At 39.0% G+C, this 27,779-nt stretch overlaps 2 protein-coding genes across 2 annotated transcripts; one reads left to right on the forward strand and one right to left on the reverse strand.

Moving 5' to 3' along the window:
- Positions 1-1,001: 1,001 nt before the first annotated feature.
- On the reverse strand, positions 1,002-16,619 carry rbms1a (RNA binding motif, single stranded interacting protein 1a). Its single transcript, XM_041042006.1, has 14 exons — positions 16,227-16,619; positions 13,933-14,075; positions 11,725-11,783; positions 10,545-10,636; positions 9,270-9,427; positions 8,351-8,430; positions 8,138-8,238; positions 7,573-7,622; positions 7,383-7,473; positions 5,773-5,823; positions 4,853-4,954; positions 4,086-4,154; positions 3,744-3,818; positions 1,002-3,021 (listed from the first exon to the last, which is right to left on the reverse strand). Exons 1-13 carry the CDS (start codon positions 16,275-16,277, stop codon positions 3,750-3,752), a joined length of 1,116 nt encoding a protein of 371 aa, XP_040897940.1. The 5' UTR covers positions 16,278-16,619; the 3' UTR covers positions 1,002-3,021; positions 3,744-3,749.
- Positions 16,620-21,308: 4,689 nt separating this feature from the next.
- On the forward strand, positions 21,309-26,127 carry psmd14 (proteasome 26S subunit, non-ATPase 14). Its single transcript, XM_041035675.1, has 11 exons — positions 21,309-21,408; positions 22,482-22,537; positions 22,770-22,841; positions 22,937-23,056; positions 23,285-23,355; positions 23,637-23,787; positions 23,952-24,059; positions 24,711-24,785; positions 24,889-25,014; positions 25,576-25,638; positions 25,953-26,127. Exons 2-11 carry the CDS (start codon positions 22,490-22,492, stop codon positions 26,049-26,051), a joined length of 933 nt encoding a protein of 310 aa, XP_040891609.1. The 5' UTR covers positions 21,309-21,408; positions 22,482-22,489; the 3' UTR covers positions 26,052-26,127.
- Positions 26,128-27,779: the final 1,652 nt, after the last annotated feature.

Here is a 27,779-nt window from a genome sequence, read left to right on the forward strand (position 1 = left end):
TTGGTGGTTTTGATCCCCTTGACTGGTAAGAGATGGGGGCATGGTGCCTTTATGTCTCTGGGATCAGCTGCACTAAGTCTGAGCTTAAGAAGTGAGATCCGGTATAAGAGTGAAACTACAAAGGCTGTGTGCCTGAAATAGTGCAGGAAGGGCCTGGGGAATGAGCACACACATGTCGCACTTGTTGCTCATCCGATCGGTCATAATTTGCGCACACAGGATCAGACAAAAAGATCCAAGCTTATAAATTAGTTCTGGACAGCTTTGTCAGACAGCGTCCTCTGCTGACAGACACCAGTACAGCCCTATTAATTAGACTGATAATTAGACTTAAGACAATTTTAAAGGTTATTCGAAAGTTTTCCTTATTTTTATCGTCATAGCAGAAGGTTTTAGGCAGTTATTTCCAGACATATCAGATGTCTTATCATTTGCTAGTTTGGTAGGTTTTTGCTTGTTATGTGATACTGAGTAGACATGGTGCAATACTAAAATTTCTGGAGAATACTTTTATGTATGTAATTCTTCTCTGCTTTATCCTACTAATGAGTATTGCCTGTGTATTGAAAGCCTAATACATCTTCTTCCTCTGTGCCATAGAGCTTTGAGCACTGTACTCAGTCCCACACACACCGTCCTGCTGACTCAAATATTCACCAGGGCACCAAACATGTATTAATTGGCAGCTGTGAATACTCCCCCTAAAAATGCAGCACTTAAAACTGTCTGAGTTACATGTGTTAAAAACTACAGTGGCCAGCTGTTTCAGGAAATTATTTTTGAAAGGGCTTGGGGCTGAGCGCCACAGACTGGGCAGGGAAGCTGGAAAGTACTGAAAGACAAACTAATGCATTATTGGTATTTTCATGAGACTTGTGAACATATACACAATACAGAATAACACTAGACTTATCTTTTAAAATATTTCACCATTTCACAAGTGCAATAGCAAGAAAATACAGATGCAAAAAGACCAGTCAGTTAAAGAGACAGGAGTCATATCTGAGAAAGAGAAGAGCCTTTTATTCAGCACAGATTTTATTCCAATCTTTTTCAAAGGAGAGAGCAAGGAGAAGATTGTTTGAGAATCAGTTGAAGGTGACAAGGGAAGCAATGAGGATAACATGTACAATTTTTTTTTCTCCATTTTTCCATTTTTTTTCTAGCCACAAATGTTCATAATGGGAAAGTACACCCAGTAAAAGCTTGGTTACTGCTGCATTTCCCTACTGTGAGCATTTACTGCTATAGTACTATTGATCGAGGACAAGCACCGCGATCATATTTCTTGTTTCTTAGTGTGGAGTTCTTACATCGGAAGTCATAAATTTAAAGAAAAAAAGCAAAGCAAATAATAAAACTCACTTATTTTTCACTTTTGGCCCTGAATGTATATAATTTACAAATCTTATTCTTAACAAGCCAACCTTTGAAACTTGATTGTTGCATTTATTTTGCAGGAGGCAAGATCTGAGTTACTTTTTCCACTCATCCTAATTATTCGGCATGAACACTATTGAGCTGTTGTATAACCAAATTACCAAAATTTGGCTAAACTCTAGTGTTACATCTGGAGAGTTTTACAGTAGCAGTGTAACCCAAGAAAGTGAAAAAGACAAAAGGTAAGGGAAAGTGGTGAGTCGTCTAAGATCTGTCTAAATCAGCAAAGGCAGAAGAATGCACCAAATGAATGCATGTAGCCTGCATTCATTTATTTCAAACACACGGTAAACCAACTACTTTAAAGGGAAGCTAGTAGTTGTCTTACTTTGAATCTCTATAATGGAGCATCACAACTGAACAACACTCATCATGTCGAGAAAAAGAAACACCAGAACAGAAGCAATGACAAATAAAGATGAGGCAAAGCACAATGTTTCTTTGAAAATCAGGACGAGAAATGCTGCATGTGGGAGACAAACGGTAGAAGTCCTGTTTAGCCAGCTCCTGAGCGTGGCTTTTATTCTGCTTTGTCCACTCTGATGAAAAGGGGCTTTACCTGCAAACCCCACAACACCAGCAGTCTCCAGCAGAACCATGAGGTAGATCACTGGTCAAACTGACCACAAGAGAAAAAAAAAACCTCCTAAAAGATGCCCATTGGGTGTAAAACTTGTAATTTCATAAAAGTAGGGCTCTTGTTTCATGTCATGTCTTGACGTTTTTTTAAAAAAAAAAAAAAAGAAAGAAAGAAAGAAAGAGGAAAATAAGGAATTACCTTGCTCTGAGTTTGCCACCGTTCTTTTTTCTCAGTATTGCCTTGGGACTCTCATAGCCTTTATTGCCACCAGAAGACTAGATAGTGAAAACACTCAATGTAAATCTTCATGATTTCACACACACATTTGATCAATCAGATAGAAATATGACACCTGATCAAGTTCGATGAAAAATGTTGGAGAATGTCTGATGTGACGTAAGGAAGGCACCTTTTCCAATAATAAATTCATTAATTTCCTAATGAAATGGTCACCTGTGTCAGCTGTCATGTGCAGTTGAACATGAAACTGATTTTGTAAGCCTGTCTGTGGCCGCTTTGAAAACCAAAATGAAGCTATTCTGAAACTTTAAACTTCAGTGCAAACAACGTTTTGCAAGTTTTTTCATATATCACAAAGAAAGGAACTATGAAATCATAGAAACCTTGGAGGGGGGAGGAGGGGGGATATCTCAATCTCATGCATTGTATATTCCATCATACTGGGAAAGGGTGGGGTGGGGTGGTGGGGGTGTTCTAAGGAGTGGAGGGGCGGCGGGAGGGTCCTCTGGTATTGGGTTGAGAATCCATGAAAAAAGAGAAAAAGAAGAGCATGTTGTTTCTTATCAAAATAAATCTTGTTTTTCTGTGATTAGCCAACTGCTTGAGTCCATTTACACTGTCCTCATCTTCCACCACAAATGTCGGGGCTGTGCAAAAAAGTTCATGTGTCTGGTCCAATCAGAGAAGGCGTTGACTGTATTCATTGTGATGTCATCAGCAACTTCCCACCTGCTCTCTGGCTCACGGAGCAGTAAAACAGCCTAAAAATAAAGATACAGTAAGCAGAAGCGCTGGTGTAAAAACCACAAACTTACATGAACAGCAGCATTATAATCTCTGAGCAACACAGTGTAGTTTTTAATAAAGGAGGGTAATAGGGTCTTAAGAATTATTAAAGTATTGATATGAAGTTTTTATTCTACTAATTTAAAATTCCCATCCGCTCAGAAATGCATTTTTCTTATTGGTTCTTCAATTCATCTGCTAAAGGTTGATGAAAGTTTCTCTATGCTCACCTTAAATCTGAGTTCAACACATGTACGTATGGGCAAGATTTTGAGACAGGCTAGTTTGGAAGCTAAATGTGGTGCAACATGCAACTTACATGTGTGTAATGTGGAAACTTGAAGGCTTCAGTGCACATACACTGAGAATTTTAGTGACGTGGGAGACATCTCATGTCCAACAGTTAAAGTTTTGAAATGAGAAATATTTACTTTAATTCATAGACTATAAATCTATAAGAGTTTTATTAATTATAACTTTTTACAACCTGGTTACCCCCGAAAGCCTTCATAAATGGCTTATAAGTGATTTATAAAGAATGAGTAATTGATTGATAACCATTAATAAAGCAGTTACTTACAACATACAAACCCTTGGTGTGGTACCATTACTTCTACTATGTGGCAGAAAAGTTGCTGAAAGAAACAACTTTCTGGCCTTTATGTTAGACAGCCTACATTCAGACACTGAAGTGTACCTGTGATTACTTGCTGAGCTGACTGTACGGAGATGAGTTGTTGGAAGAATCCACTTGCTGCGGCGTGCCATTATCCTGAAAAGCAAAACAGCGTCTCTCATTGAGAACGTGATAATAACTATCTTCACTGCGTTTGCACTGAGATAATTGATAGTTTTAGAGGCCGAACACTTCAAAAACAACTCATGCCCCTATGAATGGAAGAGGGTTGGACATGCATGAGCTTTTGTAATTTTCTAAAGCAAATATTGTTTCAAGATATGTCACAGTTAAATAGACATTGGGTATATGGTGAATGTCTTGAATGAAGATTTGAATGAAACTAAGATACAATAAACTTACAGGTGGTGGCTGCATGGGGGGATACTGAGGCATGTAAGCTCCCTGGACACCAGGGTTGGCAGCAATATACTGTAAGATAAGAAAAAATTAAATTAAAGTCAAATGATTGAGTGGTATATAACATACAGTCAGACCAGAAAGACTGCCTCGCTATACATGCATCTTGAGTTACTCAACTGTATTTATAAAGCACTATAAACATAGAACTATTGATCCAAATTTACAGCACAGGAAGAACAAAAGCATAAGAAAGGAAAAAAATAAAACACAAACTCCTGGAAAAAAGAAAATGCAAGGCAGGAGAAAGGGAACTGAGGCTATTGAGAAACTCTGTCATATATATATATAAATTATTCCTTTATCTTGAAGATCTCTGAGCCTTCATTTGGTTGTTGGGTCATGCACACATAAGTGCCTAGCCCAAATGGACATCAAATAAATTAAAAATTTAAAGACAACTGCTGCAGTGGGGCAACATTGTTGTCAGACATGAACATATCTTTGTCTTCTGTCCCAAGCAAATAAAATTTCTAATCCTGCATTCAGATAAACTCATCTCAAAATAAGGACATTTTAAAAAAACTGTTGCCCTTAAATCATCATAATGGTCAAGAGAACGTGACTATCAATGTATCAAATCAACGTATAATCATTGTTTAAACAGAAGCCAGCATTTTGTCATAACATTTGTAAGTATTTTCTATTTAACTATACAGATTTGATGTGATCAACACTCTGGGAGGAGGATATCCCAGAATTCCACTCACCGCTCCAGTGTTACCCAATGACAGCTGACCCATCTGCTGAGTAATCATGGCTGTGGGGTGCAGTGGCATGGAGGGATCCACAGAGGGAGACATCACAGCAGCCTGTAACACAAGGCAACTCAGTGTTTTTTTTTTTTTTTCATATCACATGATACAGTTACAAAAACTATATCAACTAATTCTGAGAAAACACAAATAAGTAGGACAGACCAAAAAGATTAAATGGGGAAATAAATGGTATATGTCTGAGGTTTGACAAAATGTAAACTAATACATTTGCAGCACTAAGTCTGTTATAATGTAGTATTCTGATGTAAACATCAAGTATTCTTTGCTCCTGGGCTATGCTAAGGGATGAAAATATGTAAAAGCTATGACATTGCCAGCTGTACTCTGTTTTCAAATGGAATATATTCCTTTAAACATGACGCCTTTAGGGAATAGACCATTTCCTACTAAAAAGTGGGGGAGGGGGCTGATCAGCAGAGACACTTGTTCCGCTGGAAACCATCTGTTGGAAGAGTCAAAGAGTCACAAGACTGTCTCTGCTTCAGGCATTTCCTGCTGGATCCAAAGGGAGGAGGAGGAGGAGGGGTGGGTGGGGGGCAGTGGCTGAATGTCTTCTTCGTTGTTCCATTTCTCTTTCATGCACACTCCAACACACATATACACAGTTATAATATATAAATACACAGTGGCTGTATTTCCCAGAACTCGTCTCAGCTCTGTCCTTCTACATTTGGGGAAGTTTTGGACGTTGTTAGTTTGACAATGTCAGCAGAACAGGCTGATTAAAGTCACACTCTGAGTTCCTGTGAGTTCAGACCTTCAGCTGTAGTGATGATACACACCCATTTCCTGTACACAGAACAGGAGGCAGTGTATGAGAAAAAAAGGGGCAATTGCCGTCATTCCCTTACCGGGTGTTGCATGATGTATGGTTGATGCGCCACCCAAGAATGGCTCTGTACCTAACAGAGGGTCAGACAGGGAGGGAGGGGCAAAATGACAGATGAAAAGAGAGTTATTGTTGCGTCTTGAATTAAACTAATATATTACAAACTAACTTTACAATACTTATCAAGCATTATTTTGTAAGTAAAAATGCATGGCTTTTAACAGTCTAAATCCCAGATTAGTGATGCAATAACAAATACCATAACCATCCATCCTGTTTTAAAGCCACTGTTCCTGCTCAGAGGTCCTGGTCAACCATGACAGCCCCAAAATATCCAAAGCCTTCAGTTTTTTTAGGGCCAGTCTAGTTCCTCCTCTGTTGGCACAGCACTAAGAGACTTTTAAACCACCGCAATGACCTCAGCCTTTAAGATGACCTCCAAACTATCTGAGAGTATGTCTGTGTAGGAAGCTGGGAGAAGGTTATCCTGGTAGCCTTTTACGAACATGAACCATAATCTGTTTCAGATACAACTTTTTTGGCCTAAGTCCATCATTGCCAACCAAGTCTTGAATCCTGTTTTAGGTCTGCAGCTTCCCTCACTGATGCTGTCCACCAGAGGGCTCTTGGGCTGCCGACCTTCAACCATGGGTCTTTGTAACCACTTCCACAACCCTCAACGCAAAAGGTAAAAAAACAGGTGTTTTTGATATTGGCAGCACAAATAGAGGGTTTCTTGGATGGGATTGCTAAATGCAGACTGTCTGGGTGTGCATATTTAAATTATATCTTACTGTGTAGCTGAGAGGAAAGGCCTCCTCCATCTCACTAAAAAGGTGAGCCTTTGTCAAAACTAGTTGCGGATTGGGATGAAAACCTCCTTGATCAAAAACAAGAAATCTCATACAGTAAGTGTCTATAGTACCAGAGCCAGAAAGATGATCGACTTTGCAGTTGTGTCATCAAAGTTAAGGCCATGTTTCTTGGACAAACAGCATGAAAAGAATGTCTGAGATTATTATTTACAACTTTTCACTACCTCCCCACATGATGGGAATGTCTACCACACAGGCCTGGAAGACCCAGACATGTTGTGGATTTATCTGGAGCGCATCTGGTAGATGACTCTCTTCAAAACCTCTATTGTGTGTTGCAACCCTGCTAGACAAGCACCCTGTGCAAATGAATTTCAAGCAATGGATGTGAGTGTTTGTAGGAAGTGGTGCATAGAAAGAAATGATTCCAAAGTAATGAGTCAAACATTAAGCAAAACTGAGCAAGGACCCAAGTCAGAGAAAACACTTTTTTTGACAACTTCACTCTTATGAACCACTAAGTGTAATGTTACTTTACATGATTTCTGGTTGGCCAAACTCTTCAAACACTAAAATATTCAAATGATCATCCACTGCTACATGGAGCTGCCAAAGTGTGAGGTGGCCCAGGGCAGCTTTAACACCTATTCTTACATCTATAGCACCTGTACTACCCACACACAAGCAAAAATACAGCCTAACCTCAAATGCAGCATAAAGGGGAAGAGAGAGAGTGTGTGAGAGAGAGATGATTTAAATTCATTTCTGGCCTTTGGACAAGTTTATATTCCCTCATAAAAGGGATCTTCTGCAGTACCTGGTAAGCAGAGACTGGGGACATGTAAGGAGACATTGCAGGCTGCACAGTCATTATCCTGTTGGTCACTGGATACGGAGAAGGATAGTACCTAGGAAACAGGCAGTATGTCAAAATAAAGCTGAAGATTTATGAGGCGAGTAAAAAGTCAACCGATGTCATGAACTGCTACAACCTGAGCGCAACTCACCCATTCTGTATAGCCGCTGAGGAGGGGTCGTAAGTGAGAGTCATCCCACCCTTAGGTGAGGAAACAGATGATTAGACAAGACATCGTAACAACTGACAGGAAATAATACAGTACATCAAAATGATCACGTTGTTAAGAGTTATATGACTTATAATCAGTCATAATATGGAAATAATTTAAGCATTTGAAATGTCATATGAAATGTACATATTCCGGTAATGTTCTTTCATTTTGAAAAGATGGCAAGATTGACTACTTAATTAGCATTTACATTGATTTCTCCAGGATTATATAGGAAAGATTTTTGCCAGTGGTTTACGAATTCTCTTGTAGACCGGGAAGTCTAAAGATTTCATTTTGATTGTCATTCAGGTTGACTGGACCAGCACTCTGGTTCTGGCTTATGTTAATTTATGATGTCTTGTAAGCCCATGTGTGGGGGATGGGCACAGCCTGACACCTGACAATAATAAAAAACTCCATTCACTCATTCTCATCACATTAATAAGAGGCATAGAGGGAGCAAAAGGTCACAGGATATGCAAAGTGATAGGCAGATACATACTAGTCTGAGGTCCCCTGTCTGTCCATTGGAAACAAATCCGCTGTGAGCATGTTTCTTCCTTTGACTGTCTGCAAACTTACACAGCAAGGGCTGAGGGGGAGCTGAGCAAAGCACAAAAAACAACATTTTAACAGTCACTCAACAATCAATTATCGCTGCCTCCGCAGTTTTCATAGGAAGGAAAGTGTACAGGAAGGTGAAATTCTTTCCTACCTAGAGCTCCAGAAGCTATCTTGATAAACTTTCCATTAAAGTGGGAGATGACTGCATTACACTGTTCTGTTGTGTCCATCCTGACAGGGGAGAAGACAAAACAAAAGCCATCACTCATTATTAAATCACACAGAATCAATCTACAGTAAAATTTTCTTCAACACAAAGTGGCATTGTTTGGCATGACACAGATTGGGATAGCTCTTGGACACCTTTATTTTAATATATTTTAATGTGCACATTCTGTACCGTTATATAAGACAACCACAGTCGACTCAGATTCTTACACAAATAATCTTAGCTTTGTGTATAAGGAACATGAGCTAATAAACAGTATCTCAGCTTGTCTTCATTGGGCTTCCCGTCAATAGCAGCTTTGGTAACTGTATTTCAATTTAAGATTCAGTGAGAAAAATATTTTGAAGATCATGGGTGGATCTCTAAAGTCAAAGAATAAAGTCAACACAAACAGCCTCTATGTTTCTTGCATGAGATCATATTTACACGGTTTGCTATTACAAACTTACTGACAGTAGTTTAAACACAAAGCAAGCCTTGTACAGGCAACAGGTCATGACTCGCTCTAGTTAATAAGTCTGACAGCTGAACTCAAAGATACAAGTGAAATTAAAAACCCACCATCATGGTAAATAATTTGTTGCAAATATTCCTATTTTTAATAAAATTGGCAAAAAAAATTAATCAATTACTGTACTTGGAAAGTAGCTACACAGTGTCATTGCCATTGCTAAGCACTAGATACAATTATTTGAGTGATTAGTTCATGTTGTGTTAGTGTTAGTTCATTATGTATAATCATAGGGTTTGATAAACGCTGTGGGTTTATTCTACAACTAATTTAAAGGTGGTCCTGCAGAGAAGGAATGAACACTCCTTCTGTCAATCTTCTGTGACTGACCTGGCGAAGCCCACGCCTCGGCTGTTGCCACTATAGTCTCGGAGGATCCGTGTGGAGACGACCTGGCCAAAGGGCAACAGCATGTTCTCCAACTCTTTCTCATCCACAGAGAGAGGCAAGTTGGAAATGTACAGATTTGTTGGGTCCTGCTCCTGTTGCTGTTTATAAAACAGAAGACGGATGTATAGGAAATATATTGAATGCAATGCGTTTTATAATATATTTTGCATGTGACATTTGACCTGAGAGAGAACTACATGCCAAATTGCGACTACAATTTCTCATGAACCGGGCAAATTTTCACTGAACCACAGATAAAGGCAGTGCTGCACTGTCTCTTCAGTGACAAATGAGTCCGACAGAATATATATTTCTCTGCTATGAAACTTGTCTGAGTGGATCTAGGTTTGAGATTCAGCTATATGGTTAATGGTCACAGGAAGACAGTTGGGTAAACAAACATTAATAAACTGTCCTGCACACACACATGAATGCACCCATGCATACACACAGGCACACACACTGAAACACACATCATCTGTACTGTGCAGCAGCTCAGCGCCTCTACGGTCTTCCCTAGAAACAGCAGGAGAGCAGCGTAGCCTAGCTACCACAACACACAAACTGTGTTCTGCTGTGTTTGTTTCAAACAGAGCAGCTACTTGCGGGTCTCCAGAGAGCAACCCTTCATCAATGAACAGGGAACTGGGCTGGGGAAGGGAAGGGACTGAAAAAAAACAAGATGATCCAGACAATTTCTGCTGCCCACTAAAAAACAAATCACAGATGTGATGCAGAAATATCTTCTTTGTTGTCTAAAAATAATTTTGAAAAACTTCAATGAGTCACAAAGGATCAACAGTGGGTCAGAGCAGCAGTGTTGTTGCTACAGCGCTTCAGTGCAGAAATAGCTATATGTTTCTGTTTTGAATGATAATTGTTAATACTCAGGTAAAAAAAATCAGCATAGGCTCTGAACTAACCAACATGGCGTGAGAGTGTGTGAGCTGGTGGTCCTGTGTGTAACGTTGCACACTGACTGACAGGTTATTTGGCAGAGAGACGTGACATCTGGTTTCTACAGTGAAAGTAAATGGGGTCACGGGAGGAACAGCTTGTCAGCTGAGGTCATGTGGCCAGTCTAATGTCATTCTCCAACACACACTGGACACATGCACACATTAAAGAAGTATAACCCTGCAGAGATGTTCATGAGCAAGACAAATATGGACACACACACACACACACACACACAAATGCCTGTACCAAACTCACCTTGGCCATCTGGGCCTGTATGCCGCTGGTTTTCAGAGCATGTACAGCCTTTAAAGCAGCTGCCGGGCTGTCAAAGTCCACAAACCCATAACCTGTAATTAGCAGAACAGTATTTACAAGAATAGTCACCAAATAATAAGAGGATCTATCATTGTTAACTGAGTGATGAGTCATATATGTTGATATTTGTTGTCTATTATTGATATCTCTCATATTATCAATCATGATGCTGAAATTCAACATTTTTGGGCAATCTGCTTATTCAGAGTTAGATGAGAAGTGTGATACCACACTCATTCCTGTGCAGCCAATATGTAGCTGGAGCCAGCAGCTGGTTATCTTAACATAGGGATAGGAAACTAAGCTAAGAAACTCTGCCTACCAGCTCCTCTAAAGCTCACTTATTAATATGTTACATCTTGCTGTACAACACTGAAGCATATAAATGACAAGTTGCAGTGTTACAGGGGATTATTTCTTGGCTGGGCACAGTGGAGTCTTGAAGTCAAAATGTCAAACTATGCCTTTAAGAACCAACCAGGCATCTATGTCTAAACCAATTTAGGACAAAATGCACATATTTGGCATGCCTTTCCAAAGCATACCAAGGTGTTTCTGATTTTTGAATATGTTTTCCCATCATCCAGTCAGTCACTGGTTTCTATTTATTACCATGAGGTGTAAATCTGAGACTCTAAACCTGCTTGAGTTTAGTAATCCATCATAATATGCTTTTATTTTTGTCAAACTTATGTTATCACTGCTTTGCAATGCAGTTAAGACTTTGTAAATCAATGTGCACTCTCAAATGTGATGTTATACAAAAATGAAAACAAGTTTGACAAAAATAAAAGCAGACACATTCATTGCTTGTGTTCACCGTGATGGATTACCAAACTCAAGCTAGTATTGGTCGTGGCAAGCTCATTTTCATACCCTGTGGAAATGAATGGAAACCAGGGGCTTGTGTGGAAGGTCAATGGAAATTCAGTCAGAACGTCAGATGAAAAGAACAGTTATACTGACAGTTCATGTAAAAAGTGTATCATGTGAGTCTCCACATTTAAACATGCAGTAGAGATATGTTCTAGTACTAGAAGAGGATTTCAGTTATATTGTTAAATACATCTACACCATATGATAGAGCACTGAACGGTGACTGGTACGTGACCTTACTGACCTTTACATTTGTTGGTTGTCTTGTCCAGGATTGCCTTTGCTGACTGAATCTTGCCATACCTGGGCACACATCAACATGTGGATTACTGTCAACAAACTCTCTTTGAAAAGCATCAGCAAGGGAGACTGGTGATTGTCTGTTATGAAAATGTCTCTTAATAAGCTTGGACTTCTCATTATGTGTTGTTAATGTCAGTCAAGTTTCAGTGCACCCCTTTGCACAAACTGTACAGAGAGTACCTTTACTCATCATGACAGTCTAGCAAGATCAAAAATAAAAGACAACACAAGCAGAAAAGAACAATTTATGGAAATAATGAAAACTGGGTTAGGGTTAGAGATACCTGGTAATTTCACAGGCACACACTGTACATCACTACTCTACCCTACATGTTTCTAAACATTGTGAATCCAATTTTGCTACAGGCTTTCGGACTTTGCTGTATGTCTGACTTCATACTAAAGTTGAACTGTGGCACCAGCTGAGCTGTGAGCAGCTATCTGAGCACACACACTATACAGACTGAATGCCTAGCTTACATCACCATTCAGACCTTGTTGCTATGAAAAGCGCTTTCATTTCTGCTTTGTGCTGGCAAACACCATTGGGAACATGAACAAAACACAAGCAAACAGGACACAAACAGCTGCTGCTGCTGGTTACATGGGTGAATGCCTTTCTCCATATGTTCGTGATTCACAGAGAAACAGGGAAGACAAAACTCCACCACCAAATTATGGCATCCACCACACTAACCACTCGAACTGAAGCCTATAGTATCAAGTATTGAACATGTTCACCAGGTTGTTTTTTTTAGACAATCATTTTTGCACAGTTGAGCTATGATTTGTGTGTGTGTGTGTGTGTGTGTGTGTGTGTGTGTGTGTGTGTCTGTTTATAGGGTTATGGTGGTTGGAGCATTTTACGTGTCAGTGTACACTATGGTTAAACCAGTGCATGTTTCTGAATGCCAACACTGATGTTTTTGCACTAAAAAAGCAGACATTCTGTACTTTTTTTTGTCAAATTTCTTTCTATTGCAATTTATATGATATTCATTTAGCAAAATCTTTACTTTCTTCTTAGTGACGAAACCTATCGAAAACAACTTTAAAACTGCTGTGAGTTACTGAAACCCTGATGAAACTATACAAATAATTACACTTTTAACAGGTCACATTCTCGTAAACAAATGCTTATATTTTGGGAAATACCCTTTTTTTTTGTGCCAAGAGGCACATGAGAAGACTGATAACACTCGTATCTGTGCAGCAAATATGAAGCTACCGCCCACAGCCAGTTAGCTTAGCACAAAGACTTGAAAAAGGGGGAAACAGCTAGCCTGGCTCTGTCCAAACATAACAAAATATGCCTTTAAAACTCGGTATTTAACATTACAAAAACTTGAGTGCAAAAATAACTTGTTGTGGTTTTACAGGGGTTAGCTGTGAATGTATGTGTATGCGTATATGTATATAATACCATATAATACCATCCAATCATATCATAAGTACAGCATATACCACGCTGTACTGTATTTTTTACTTTGTAGTTTCAATAATACCTAACACGCATCACCGGCATGTGCAATATTAATGGTCAACTGTATATCATATCTGTATTTTGACATCCTCAACCTCCACTATCAGGTATGCACAGTTTTTGTTGGAAAAGAGCACAAGCGCACTTTTGTATTTTATTTTACGGTAATTTATTTTTCCTTCTTCATTCTTAGTTCGTTCCTTATTCTGGTTTATTGTACTATATTTTGTTTTTCTTTGCCTTTAACTTCTGAGATTTTCCGAGCCGACGTTCATTATACGTACTTGAGACAACAAAGTTCTCTAAATCTGAATCTGAATCCGAATCTCATCTAACTCTACAAGAAACCAAATAAATGTATTTACAAAATGTCAAAATATTCCTTTAAATCAAGAATTAATTTACAAAAAACGGTTACATTAACTTAAATGTTCACCCAAGAAAATCACATAAAGATAACATACTGCATTTTTGTACAGTATGTGCCTGTGGTCAGGGAGAGACCTTCATCAAATCAGACTGGAGTGGCAATGGTATTTGATTTCTTAAGCCCGCCTCTGCCCCCTTTTTCAGCAAACACGCATATCAGTGACAAAACACTGGTGTGCACACACATAGGCACACCTGTAGTGTTCATACTGTATATATGTGTGTGTGTGTACTCACTGGTGACAGAGTTTGACCAGATCCAGGTCTGTAGTAGCAGGAGGCAGGCCGCGGATATAAAGGTTAGTTTTGCTGAGCTGCTCCAGGCCTGTGCTGCTGCTGTTGCTGCTGCTGCTGGGACTGGACGGAGTCATGGGGTAGGACTGCACACAGGAAACCCACTGTTAGGAAGTGTATGGGAGCTAGATAATCTAATTTAAACCCAGGTCAACAGTGATCACAAGAACATCTCTTCTGTGTGGAGTGAAAGTGCAGAGACACACAGAGGACACAATCTGACTTTTTTTCTGACTTATTTCATGCACATGTCTAAAAGTCGCTCTTGTACTCCTCTCAAGATGAAAAGCACTGCTCATCAATTATCCACAGTCAGTTTTCTACATTGTGACAGGCTCCAGTGGTGGAAGTCCATTTACTGGAGTACTGTACTTATGTACTTTACTTGAGTATTTTCATTTACATTTGAGTATTTTCTTTACAGATTAAGATTTTACATGAAAAACACGATGAGTTTTTAAAATATGACGCAGTGCTCGTCTATTAAGTACCTGAAATCAGCTACACATTGACAAATAATGACATTACATCCAATAATACAAGATATTACCAAAAATATAACCAAGTACATTTTGTTTATACTTTACCGTATTACTGTACTTTTGTCTAACATTTTGGATATGGGACTTTTAACTGTAATGTAATGTGAGTATTTTTAGACTATAATATCTCTATTTTTACAAAACTAAAGAATTTGAATATACTTCCTCCACTAGCAGTGGTAGGTAGGTTTGACCTTTAGGCTCCTGGATGTTGTAAAAAGGTGATTCTGTCCACCAATAAACCACAGGGTACATTAAAATATAATTATTCTTACATGTGGGCGTTTATGAATCACACTGTGATTAAATCTGTGTTCATGTCTTACGTCCTGTCGTTGTGTTTATCAGAAACCTACAGTTTTCATTTTACTTGTGAGCCAAACCACTCTGTGCTGCCCTGCAAAGCATTTCCTTCCCCTTACTCATTCATTAAAATAGCTCCCAGCCACCCCGAACCCTCTCCAGATCAGATCAAAGACAAAGCATCGCAGAATCACACCATCTGTCCATAACCAAACGACAATCTACTCCAAGTGCCAGAGCCATGGGTTCAACTATGGCCAAGCCAACAAGAATCACTGACATATTCTTCCACAGTCCTGTGATGGTTAAATGTTCATAGCAGCCATTTTTCTTTTACAGATGAGGACTTGATCGCTGTGGCAGGAACATCTGTTAAGCCTGTTATGCGTTCAAGTAGAGGCCTTGCATTTTTGTTGGTATGCAATTACCAAGCTAACTTTCTTTGAGACCACCAAGGGTTCACATCAGGCCTCCGAGAGGGTACGCCTACTCCATTAGAGGGCAGCTATGGCGACATATTTCACAGAGGCATCATCACACCTTGTAGCAGACTAAACCTGCATTACACCTACACTGAAAACTCATTCACTGCTCCCCTACAGGGATTTGGATGTGGCTGGTTTCAGATTCCTGTCCTCAAAAGTAATACACAGTATTTTCTAATGAATAAATATTGCAGTTGAATTTGAAAGGTGGGTATTTGGAGTGTTACAGGGCTGGGGGCTAAAAACTGAACCCACAATCCACTTCATCTGATACAGGACTTATTTTTCCATCATCAGAGGTTGCGTTGTGCCTGCCTGCTATTCTCATCTCCCATCTAAGTCAAAAGGTGTGATGGGAAAGCGGAGGGGCACGGCCTCCAATTACCTTTTTGTTCACCTGAGAGGTCACAATGAAGGATTCAAGCGGCACAGTTCACTCCAGCACACTGACATACATTACATTACATTACAATGTGCTATATGGATTCACCCAGAATGCATTAACCTATAAAAACGGACTACAATAACCGTCATGCATATTGACCAGAGCGGGCGAGAGACTGGGCAAACAAGGTTATATGGACATAATAATAAAAGTCTCGGTTGTAGAGCTACAGATTGGGTCAGCAGCTGGTTTTATCTCTCCGTGTAGCCTATCAGAGCATCAGCTTCCCGTTTGACAGGTCGGCTGAGAGCAGTGGATCTGTTTTAATAGAATTTAATTCATTTGGTATAATAAGGATTTCCTATAAATGCATATATTCCATATGGAAGCCAGGGAGGGCTCTCCAATGTCATTTGTGGCTGCTATTATTCAGGCTGTTTATTCAAAGGCTGCCTCAAGTGTGAGCACAAAAAAAGTAGGCAGAGATTAAAAAATCAAAAGATGTGTGTGTTTTTGGCCTACCTGCTTCCGATTGGGTGTTTTCAGCGGGTGGCCCGTGTTTGCAAAGATCATCCTGGAGGTTATAGATTAATTTATTTCCCAAAAAAATCGCTACGAGGAGCCACTAGAGACGGAATCCAAGAGGTGTACGGAGCCTATAAAACAGCCAGTCGGTTTAGAACATCCGCATACTGAACGGGCTCATTAATGGTGAAAAAGCCTCGGTCCTGCATAGGTATACTGACACATCTATACAGTCAGATGCACACCAGGCGATGGACCAACCCTCCGGTCCGGTTCATTGATCTACGACGTCCTGCAGCAGACCGCTCGGCAGTCCCACCTACTACAGACTAAACCATCTCCGCCTCTGCAGGGTGTTTGACATCAAACACACTGCGTGGCCGCCTCACAAAAACTCGCACTAGCGGTTTGTTTTTTGTGACAAAGGCACGTTTAGACGCCTGGTGTTGGTGGCGTAATTTACAAAGAGCTTTTGGGTTTGATTTGTAGGCGCACGATGAGTTGGGCTGAACACTCGCCGCCTTTCATGTTGTTGTCGTCCGCACATACCAAACATTCTTCACCCCCACCTCCTCCAACCACACAGACGCACACACACACACACACACACCCTCTTCCTCTTCCTACCCTTCCCCCCATCCAACACACTACATGTCAGAGAATCAGGATGCGATGAAGTATGGGCAGGGACTGGCCTGAGCTGGAGGTCACAGTCTCCCTGTAATCCCAACTGTGGATAAGAGTGAACTGATAAACAAATATTTGGAAATATCATTTCATACATAAACTCCTTTGCTATTAGCTACTGTGTTTTCTGAGGCTATATGTAGGCTCCATACAGTACTGTGTGTAGATCATGTGACATAATGGTTTAATTTTGAATTGGGAAAAAATATGGACTCCTTCATGAACTAATAAATCAAGAGAACCATTAATATATTCACTTTTGAGTGCATTCATAAGATTGATTTGCTCCCGCACAATTTGTAAAAGTGTAAACTAAGCATTTTCATATTTGACACACAAATAACTCACACCACTGAGCAATGAAAAAAAAGAGGAACTATAGTTTTCTAGTTTCCCTTCAAAGGTTCTCCTGCTTTTTTAGAATTGATTTCAAGATGCCATAGTTTGTTTATGCTTTAAGATGACTTGGAAGCTCTATGTATTTTTGATCTCCAGCCTTTGACCTGTAAGACCTTTTAGCTTCACCAGACACAGGCTTTCGGTTACTGCTCCCAGAGTGAGGAACAACCTCCCTCACTCCACCAGGTCCAGCCCCTCAATAGAATCAATGAGAAACTGTTCATACCCATCTCTATTCTTTATTTGGCTATTTCATCTGCCTGTGGTTGTGGTTTTAGGTGTTTTAAGCTGTAATTCTTATCACGTTGACCTGTAGCTACAATACTAAATACTTAAATGTGAAAATATGACAAAAACTTAAGTAATCAGGGATACTGGCACCTACATGATACCTCGGTTTAGGGAATATAACCTGTTTGCTGGCAATATCTGATAAAAGAATAAGTGAACAAGCCTAAAATTCTGATTTAAAAAAAATGATGTCAGCTTTAAATACTTGACAGTGTTCAGCTGGTACTCAGAATATATTCACATTCAATCAACCAATCTTACAAAGGAACCCTCTCCTGGCTCTGTGGTAGAAATTTGCAGAGAATGCAACTGAATGGTTAATATATTAAACAATTAATCAGAAAACAAGAAAAAACATGGACTCATCATCTCAATATTTCTAAAATCCTGGCTTTGTCCCTGAGCCCATGCATTTTATGTCCTTTTTGTTTATTGGGTAAATAAACTTAACTTGACATGGTAAGTTACAATAAGGCAACACAACAATATTATACAGCACATCAAGAATATTTCATCTTATTATACATTAACCAGTCAAACCTCACTGAGTCACTCTGGAAACATGCTGTGCAGTCACATTTTGTCCAAACACATTTTCATTCTAATTGAGATTACAGCATTTACAAAGATAACAATTATGTTGCCTGAATTTTGTGGGAAATATATAAAATGATGTCGTCAACAATATCATCATTTAAAGAAATCAAACAAACAACTAAATAAAAAAAAAACAAAAAAACATTCAACATAGAACGAGTTCATTTTTTCCCAACCTAAGGCTATCCAAGTGAGAAACTGTTTGTAAATGTTACTGATTCATGTCAATAAAAAGCTTGTGCATCTTCTTTTACCTTTTGTGTATAAAGTATTTGACTTGCATCTTTTTACAAACCTTACAAGTCATCATCTATGTAAAAGCCACTGGCAAACAGATATTAAATGTCATTCAGACCTTGGGTTCTAATTTCTAAAAAAGAAAACTAGACAGTCGTCTCATGGGGATGACTTTTGGAGTGTTTTGGGGTTATTTTTACTTTTATTCAAAACTGCACAGCACAAAGATGACCACCATAAAGGGTTTTTAGGTTTTATTCAGACAGTTGAAGTAGAAATGCAGCAGAGAAACTTCTGGATGCACAGGTTAAGAGTATATGTGGCCCCAGGGGTGTTTGGCTTAACTGTCAGGGTCCACACTGCCTTCCACTTTTATCTAATTACACTCATTTTATATTCACATAACTTAAGGGCTCAAAGCAGTGCTTGCCACTTGCAGCCATCTTGTTGCAGGTCCTGCTGGAGATTTATAGAGCGAAGCTAAATCCAAATCCCATCAGGGTGCAGGGAAGCTCTTAAAGCATCAAATTTCTCTCCCTTATTTCCTCTGCTGGTAGGATTAAGGTTTCATGCTGGTGTCATGTTACAAGCTACTTCTGATGTTCCTTGAAAAGTCATTCCTATCTAAATAATCAGCTGCAATAGTTGTACAGATGATTTCCTGTGCTTGTTGTTACCCAATATAATTATTGATTAATAAATCCCTCAAATTCAGTGTGTTGTAAACTGGCCTTTAGGTGACAACTGAGGCTTCGTGTAGGATTTAAATGAAAATAAATTATATTTTGCAGATTAAAGATGTGTTTATCGCATCAATTTTCATTGTACTTTTAACCTACTCTGCTTAAAGTGACTCAAATATCCAATAAGTCAGTTGATTTGTTGCCTCTGGCTCATTTATCCATGCATCCATTGTTTGTCTGGGCAATTAATCAATAAGCTTTAGAAGTTACTTCTCTCTGTTCAGAACAACAAAATGAATAGGTTTCGAATTGAACCACTGGGAATCAGTTATAAGCAGAGCTGAGTTCAATGAGATAACCCAGTCAGCAATAACAATTCAGCAACAGTAAACTGTCCACTTCGATGGAAAAATAATGACCGTCTGCTTCCTGTATTGTCTTAACGCTGATCAAGTTATTGCTTACATAAGATCCTTCAGTGGTGAATGTAAACCTGCTGAAGTGTCATTACTGAAAACTGCATTCACACTATAGTAGCAACAACCCATCAGAAATTAGATAAATACTGAAGCCACTTAACTTAGAGGCAGCATTAATAACATATACCTTAGTTAATTCAAGGGCCATGGAAACCAGTATCACCCACCATGAGGAAACACATCCTGGTTAAGACAACAGAGTGTGTTGAATTGTGTCGAGGTAGCAGGAGGTCCTGTGGGTGTGGAGAGGGAGGGACTGAGGAATGTGGATGATTATCTGTGCCTTCCACATCCACTAAAGATTTAGGGAATTTGAAATTCCTGTTGATGACCTCAGTGTGCCAACTGACCTGTCTGGCAGTAACACTGCTGCGTGATGTTGTAAGAGTTGTTCTGCAGGATTGGCAACTGTCTGGCAAGAATACATGAAACCAAACAGAGCTTTTCCACAACCCCAGTGATGGTGTGGTGTGGCTCAGAGTTTGTGGTTCCTTGGGGAATAATGAAATGCTTGCATGCTGAAATTTGAGAAACCACACAAACATCAGAGCAGTTTTCACTCTTTTTAGTTTTAAAAGAGAAACGCTGCATACACATCAGTGCTGTTGATGACACTGGTGCTGTAAGTGCTAGAAGGCAAGTTCAGGATGCATTGATGCATTAAATTTAATTTTAGTTTGTATAGCTAGTTACCTTAAAACATTGACTCAAATGTTCCAGTCAAATTTAATGTTAGTCTTACCATCAGTCTCCTTAGAAATACATATTGACCCACACAGTAATTTCAAAATGAAAGTACAGTATGTGTAGTAGCTACATATTGCACAATGTCATTTCATTTTATACATATAAACTCTTAACAACAGGGTTAAAGATTAAACCTTGTTTGAGGGAAGAGAGACCAAGGGAAACTAGATTTAATCTTTTCCAAGGCCAAATTTTTAAAGATCAAGATAGAATGTTACCGAAAGACGCAACAGCATAAACTGAGGCAAATTTTAAAAATGGCCTCCTGAATTCATTTTTATCACACAGTTTGTTGCTGTGTATGCAAACTCATCTTGATTTCTTGAAAACATGTTCCATTTAAAATATTCCGACAGTCAAACTTGCAGATGTTGCTTAGCTAAGTGAAATGAGACTGTACTTTAAACTTTCGTATTTAAAAGTTCATATTTGTGGGGAACCAGCTACACAGATCCACTGTTATGCTACTGATAATAAATAAATAAAGTAAATAGTTAATTGTTATTCTTGTAAATTTCAAATAGAATTTGTAAATTGTGGAAGCATTTGGCATAATTTTACTGTAGATATGATATATATTACTAGATTTTAAAATGTTACAAGCTGTGTATGCTGCATATTTTTTCTACATCAAGTAATTAACACACAGGAAACCCTGGGTAATGTATTACTATCATAGAAGTACCGTACGGCCTAATGACTACTTTCTTTAACAAATGATGGTTCCGTGTACAGCATAAAATAGAAACTAGTGAAACACACACACACACTTTTTAAGACCTTTCATTGTCTGACTAACAGTCTAAAACGTAAGATGCTGATTTTTGTTTTAGAAAACAAAACTGGCATATTATTATTAATATTATTGACGAACACGAAATGCCATTATGTGGCGCCCCCTTGCGTCTAGATTTTGTGCTTGCATGCCGTGACGTCATTAGAGCGACGGAAGTAGTTTTTCTAAAAAGACATTTCTGGCTGATTCATTGTAGTCAGTCGCTTCGACTCTGCTGCTGACATTAAAACATATTTTTGAACATCCGACAGATTTGACAACAGGTAAGCGAAGTCACAGCTTTAGCACAGCCAGTAGCTTTCATAAAAGACGGTGAGGTGGAGTCAGTGTCAGTAAATTGTCGCTGCTTTTCTGGTGCGAGATGACACGGGCTAAGTTAGCATGAGCAAGCTAATAGCACGGTAACGCTTTCAGTAGCAAGTAACATCAGTTATTGAAATGAGCGATTTAATGCTACTTATTGTTAATGATAATTTCCTGACTTGTTGTGAACTCGGAGTTAAAACATAATAAATTATCATTTTAGTCAAAGATCAGTCTTTGCTTATCCGTTTCTTTATGCCGTGTTTACGTGACTATGGGTTAACTAGCTAACTGGAGCTAGCTAACTAAGCTAACTATTTGGTTGCTAACTTTACTTTTATTCTGCTTTTCTTCGGGTCCTCAAATACAGTAATAATGTCTTGACTTCAGCGGACTCGGGCCATAAAAGAGACGCAATTTAAACTTTATTTCTGTCTGCAGTCAATATTTATTTATGCTTATGCTGTTTTTGATGTGTAAGTTGTAATTTTTTTTATTGTGTTTGTCCATCGTCATGATAAGAAAAACCTTCTGTTGCACTCAAGGACAGAAATAATCAGGTGTTAATTCAACTGTATGATCGTTTTGGAGGATGGCGCCTGCGGTTCTGTTGAATTGTATTGCGTTGAACTGATAGGTGTTTATATTTGCCCACTCCATATGTATATACCAGGTTGTGTAGGTTAAGCAATCGAAACACGTCTTTGCCTAATGCAAAGCAGTTCAGCAGCACCACAAACTACAGCCATCAAAATGATCATACTGTTGAATCAACACCTCTCTAAAATCTTTCCAGTAAAAACTGAACACTATAACCTTCCTGAAGGAGAATTTAGACTGTATTAGTTTTTGTACTGAACAAAAGTAGTACATATATTGTTGTGAACTAAATGTCTTAAGCAAAGTGATAGTGATGTGACAACATACTCTAGTATACTGCATACAAAAGTAAAATTATACTGTTTACCATAACAGCAGATACAGCTGTATACTTTGAAGGCAGGCTAATGATTATTTTGTGTCTGTTTAACAGATCCTGATATGGACCGGCTGCTGAGGCTTGGAGGTGGAATGCCAGGGCTTGGTCAGGTAACACAACAACTGAATTGTCCATAGATAAAGATGATAAACGTACCATAACTGCAGGCAGAAATGAAAACCCCTCTCAGACCTTATTCACACCCCAATCCACCCAATCTAAACCACTGTCAACTTTATCTCTTCTAAATTTCAAATGATAGTTCGTAGTGATTAATCTGAGTGACTGCTGTATTTGGCAGGCCAGAACGACTTTTAAATATGCTATGCTTTGATCCCTCAGGGCCCCCCAACAGATGCACCCGCTGTGGACACAGCAGAACAGGTGTACATCTCCTCTCTGGCCCTTCTTAAGGTAATCATGCATCATCTGCACTAAACATTTTCGGTCAGGTGGTAGTATTCATTTTTGTATTGCAAGTAACACTTATGTGGCGTCTCATTCATTAGATGTTGAAGCACGGGCGTGCTGGTGTACCAATGGAAGTCATGGGACTGATGCTGGGAGAGTTTGTTGATGACTACACCGTGCGCGTGATTGATGTGTTTGCCATGCCGCAGTCAGGAACAGTATGTATTGTCCCTAATATCAAGATTATGCATCGTTAGCGATCTGCTGTAGAAAATCTGTTCCTGATGTCTCATGTAACCTAATGCATTAAGCTTTGCTAGACTGATATGTAGTTGGATAATAAAGGCTTTGTTTGTCAGCTGATGTCTAAATCTCTACAACAGAGTCTGTGATGTTATATTTTGGTTTTGCCCTTTGTCACTAACCGATGATTTTGATCTTCACAGGGTGTGAGTGTTGAAGCAGTGGATCCTGTGTTCCAGGCCAAGATGTTGGACATGCTGAAGCAGACTGGCAGGTAAACCTTACACAGTCAGAATATTTTAATTAGTTCCTATTGTCAGACTTTTTCCTATACTGGCAGAAAAAAATCCTGATGCCTAATTTTTAAAGTGTCAGTTCAATAGATTTTGTCTTTCACTAGCAGCTAAAACGTAAAGTCAGGGCTGGATAATTTTACATGAACCCTGACTCAATGTAATGACCAATGTTCAATGTGAAATTTTGACAGAATGTTTTTTTCCCCCCATAAAATATCTTGAAACATGTTTGCTGTCTTCTTCTCATATTGCTCATCAGACCAGAGATGGTCGTAGGGTGGTACCACAGTCACCCTGGTTTTGGCTGTTGGTTGTCTGGTGTGGACATCAACACACAGCAGAGTTTTGAGGCACTGTCAGAGCGAGCTGTTGCGGTGGTGGTCGATCCCATTCAGAGCGTCAAAGGAAAGGTAAAGATGTTTGGCCACTGCAGAAGAATCCTGTAAATCAGCAGCTCTCATTTTTGGTGCATTACATAAGATCAGCTCTTAGCTATGAATCCAAAGTGAGCTAGAAATAACAGTACAGTACTGTCCAGTAAACTGGTTTCATGTGTGCCCCATGTCTTCTTCAGGTTGTTATTGATGCCTTCAGATTGATCAATGCCAACATGATGGTTTTGGGTCATGAACCACGACAAACCACATCCAACCTGGGTCATCTCAACAAGCCCTCAATCCAGGTAAGGCTTAATACGTGACACAATCACCATCAATCAAAATGAATTTCTTGATCAAACCCTTATGGAGATGGTAGATTGGTAGTATTTATTCCCCTAGTTTCCTCATAAAGATGAAGAAAGAAATCTGACTCAGAAAAACACGTCAGAGACCATCTTGTTGTACCGAAAACGAAAACATACAAGACTTAGACTTAGACTTGTTTTAATTGTCATTCAACAGATACACTGTCAGTGTATATATTAAATGAAATATCGATACCTTGGCTCACAATGTGGTGGACATACAAAATACAAAAATAATATATTCACAGAATATAGAATATAAAATGTAAGATGCTAATATAAGAGTTAAAGTGACAAAAAGAAAGAGTAAAGACAGTAAAGTGACATAGTGATATGTTAATATTGCACTGTCAGAGGTAGCAGCATGTTATAGTCCAGTGTGGGTTCATTGAGGGTGGGTGGAGGGTTGTTGCAGACTGTAGATACAGTTTATTTACTGTGTGAGTGTTCAATATGGAACCATTTTAGTGTGACTCAGCCTTGTTCTTTTCCTCTGTCTCTTTTGGGCATTCTCAGATCGGCACAAAGAAGTTTTGTATAATTATTATTATTTCATGTAGCTGAAGTCAACTTTTCCCCTGTTTGCAGGCTCTGATTCATGGACTTAACAGACACTATTACTCCATCACCATCAATTACAGGAAAAATGAGCTGGAGCAAAAGGTTTGAGACATTTTCCACATTTTCCACTGAGTTAAAAAAAAAAAAATTAGTGGTGGTTTTTAATAGAACATGAGAAATGTGACTTTTGTGATTTTTTTTTTAGATGCTGCTGAACCTGCATAAGAAGAGCTGGATGGAGGGGCTGACCCTGCAGGACTACAGTGAGCACTGCAAGCTCAATGAGACCATTGTCAAGGAAATGCTGGAGCTGGCTAAGAACTACAATAAGGTACACCTTTTAGACATGGTCCATCAGGCTTTTATTCAACTCTTCAGAAAGCTGGAATGGCCTTAAAAACAGAACAAAATGGATCAAAGGTTCTAGTGTGTGTTACTTCATGATTACAGTGATTGGAAATAAGTACATTTGATTACAGTGTTATTGTTGGCTTTAATAACCCTCTTAACAAGGTATTTAAACTCTATTAATACAGAGGTTTTATCACAGTGTTGTAACCAAGAAAATAACCGATCTATCATTTAAATCAAATGCTGACTCCAGCGCAGCAGTCAGATGATCAGTGAGCTGCTCTCTGCTGTGTGGGTGTGCGAGGATTTAACCCACGAGTTTGTGGATACCTGTTGATCCTTATCTTTACTGGTGCAAGCATGCATGCTGTGATTCCCTTATACAAGATTCTTGGGATCTTGCATGACTTAAAAATTGCATTCAGTATTTCCTCGGAGCAACGGAAAATGCAGAAAGTGCAAAACGCGTACAGATACCCATGCATGACGTGGCTCTTTGAGGTGTGCTCCTCCTCAATACGCTGTCATGTTTCCACCTCAGGCGGTTGAAGAAGAGGACAAAATGACCCCAGAGCAGCTGGCAATCAAGAATGTTGGAAAACAGGTAACAAAACAACTTTCAGATAAAAACATTCAGGGATGCTAATTTTTTTTAATGTTAGTATAACATACTGCAGCATCAAAGTTAGTGTTAATGATAGGTGTTGATTAGAGATAAAGAGTTAAATGACAGAGAGAGTGCATTGGATCAGAGTCAGATTGTGAAGACTGGCAGTACAAGTACAAGAAGAGATGGTATTGCTTTGTCATTAAGGTTACCGTAAGTTTGTTTGAAACCAAAGACTTGTCACAACAGAATGCGTATTTGTTTTTTTCCTTTTTTTTCGTCCCTTGTCTAATCTTCCGTCCTTCCTGCAGGATCCCAAGAGGCACTTGGAGGAGCACGTAGATGTTTTAATGACATCCAACATTGTTCAGTGCCTAGCTGCCATGTTGGATACTGTAGTTTTCCAGTGATGGCCCTGTGTGTATAACTGTTAATATTGCAACCCTTGTCTTCTTTTATATAAAATAAATGTATGTATGAAATGAAGACATTGATTTGTGTCTGGTTTGCCTTGGGCAGCATGGGTGGTACCTTATTGTGCTATTCAGACAGCAGGTTACATGATTCTGCACATAACTTTGTTTTAGTCAAAGTACTGTGTCCACATTTTGTATTGAATTTTCTTTCCCCCCTTTGTCAGGATTTTAGAGAAATGCACCATTAACTTGTATCTGTTTTATTACACTATTTTATATGGGGGTTTTCTATTTATTCGGATGCATCTACATTTCTTAACAAGGGGCAAACCTTTACTCCTTAGTTCTCCTTAGCAGACAGAATCAAAATACAATGTAAGGCAATCTAATGATGGGACACAAAGCTGCTGTAATGGAGCACCTTGGTATTGTGGTGTAATACCCTTCCTAACCACCTGATGGTGCAAGAGTTACAGGTTGCATGAACAATAACTTCTTGTTCATGCAACCTGTAACTTGATCTTGAAGATTTTTACAGTTAAGAGTTAAAGCATCAAAGTTAAACAGACTTTTGGGGATTCAACGTGTATGTCAGGAACAAACAACACTCATTCTTTTGCCAAAATTTTAAGCAACATATATGTATATATATATATATATATATATGTGTGTGTGTGTGTGTGTGTGTGTGTGTGTGTGTGTGTGTGTATATATATATATGTTTAGTGTGTTCACTGTAAACTCTCATTGCTCCACTGTGAAATCACTGCACTGATGTACTGTTTGCTGCTTCTGCTGACTGTAAATTAGGATTCCTTCCCCTGCATTTATCACTGACATAAGCAGTCAGTTCCATGTAAAAAGATGATGATGAATGATGATGACCTTTTCCCAGTTCGAAGAAAAAGTCCAACAAGTAAGAGGGAAATGTCCTCTTTTAAGTTCAGTTAAGTTTGTCATGTATAGTGGATGGAAATCAAATTCAGAAGTGAGCAATCAGCAGTGAGGACTTGAAAGAGGAATTTAATCCTAAACATTTCCACTGAATTGCAGAGTGCAGCTTTTGTAATCTCTTGCTTACAGGAAGAAGGAAAAAGTAGAACGGTAAAGACATTAACTTGCAACCTAAAATATATAATCCTTACATCTCAGGTTTGGTATGAACAGAAGAAGAGTTTACAAATCACCTGAAAAGACATACCTGGTTTGAGGACACCTCTCATCTGATACCAACAAAGGACCATTTGCAGATTGTCAACAATAGCTGAGTGTTTTCATGTTCTGATAGTGGGAGTTGGGCCTAATTATCAATTTCCCACTTAGTTTATTACAGTTTGTAGAGAAGAGTCCCAATAATTGGCTCACAGGATCTCAGCCAGAGATGCAGCTTGTACTGCAGAAACTCCAGTGAAGGCAGTGAACATGGAGCATATGGTTTTTCTCCACCATGTCCAGTATATACTAACTTGACAAAGAGTTATGACAGATGAGACCTTAGGGGGCTTTAGATTACATAATTTTAGTCCCTGAATGAAATCTTTGCAACTCACACAGGATGAAATTGGCTTTCTCTCAATGTGAATGTTTAAGGCTGTGAAATGAAACGCCTTCCCTCTGGCGATTTCGGGAATGTGAAACTGGGCCCCACCATAGTCCTTACTATAAATTCATAACCTAAAAGTTGACCCCTGCTGTATAGATCTGTCTGGGTTTCAGTGTATT

Source organism: Toxotes jaculatrix, chromosome 1 (assembly GCF_017976425.1).
Source record: "Toxotes jaculatrix isolate fToxJac2 chromosome 1, fToxJac2.pri, whole genome shotgun sequence".
Lineage (NCBI taxonomy): Eukaryota > Metazoa > Chordata > Actinopteri > Toxotidae > Toxotes > Toxotes jaculatrix.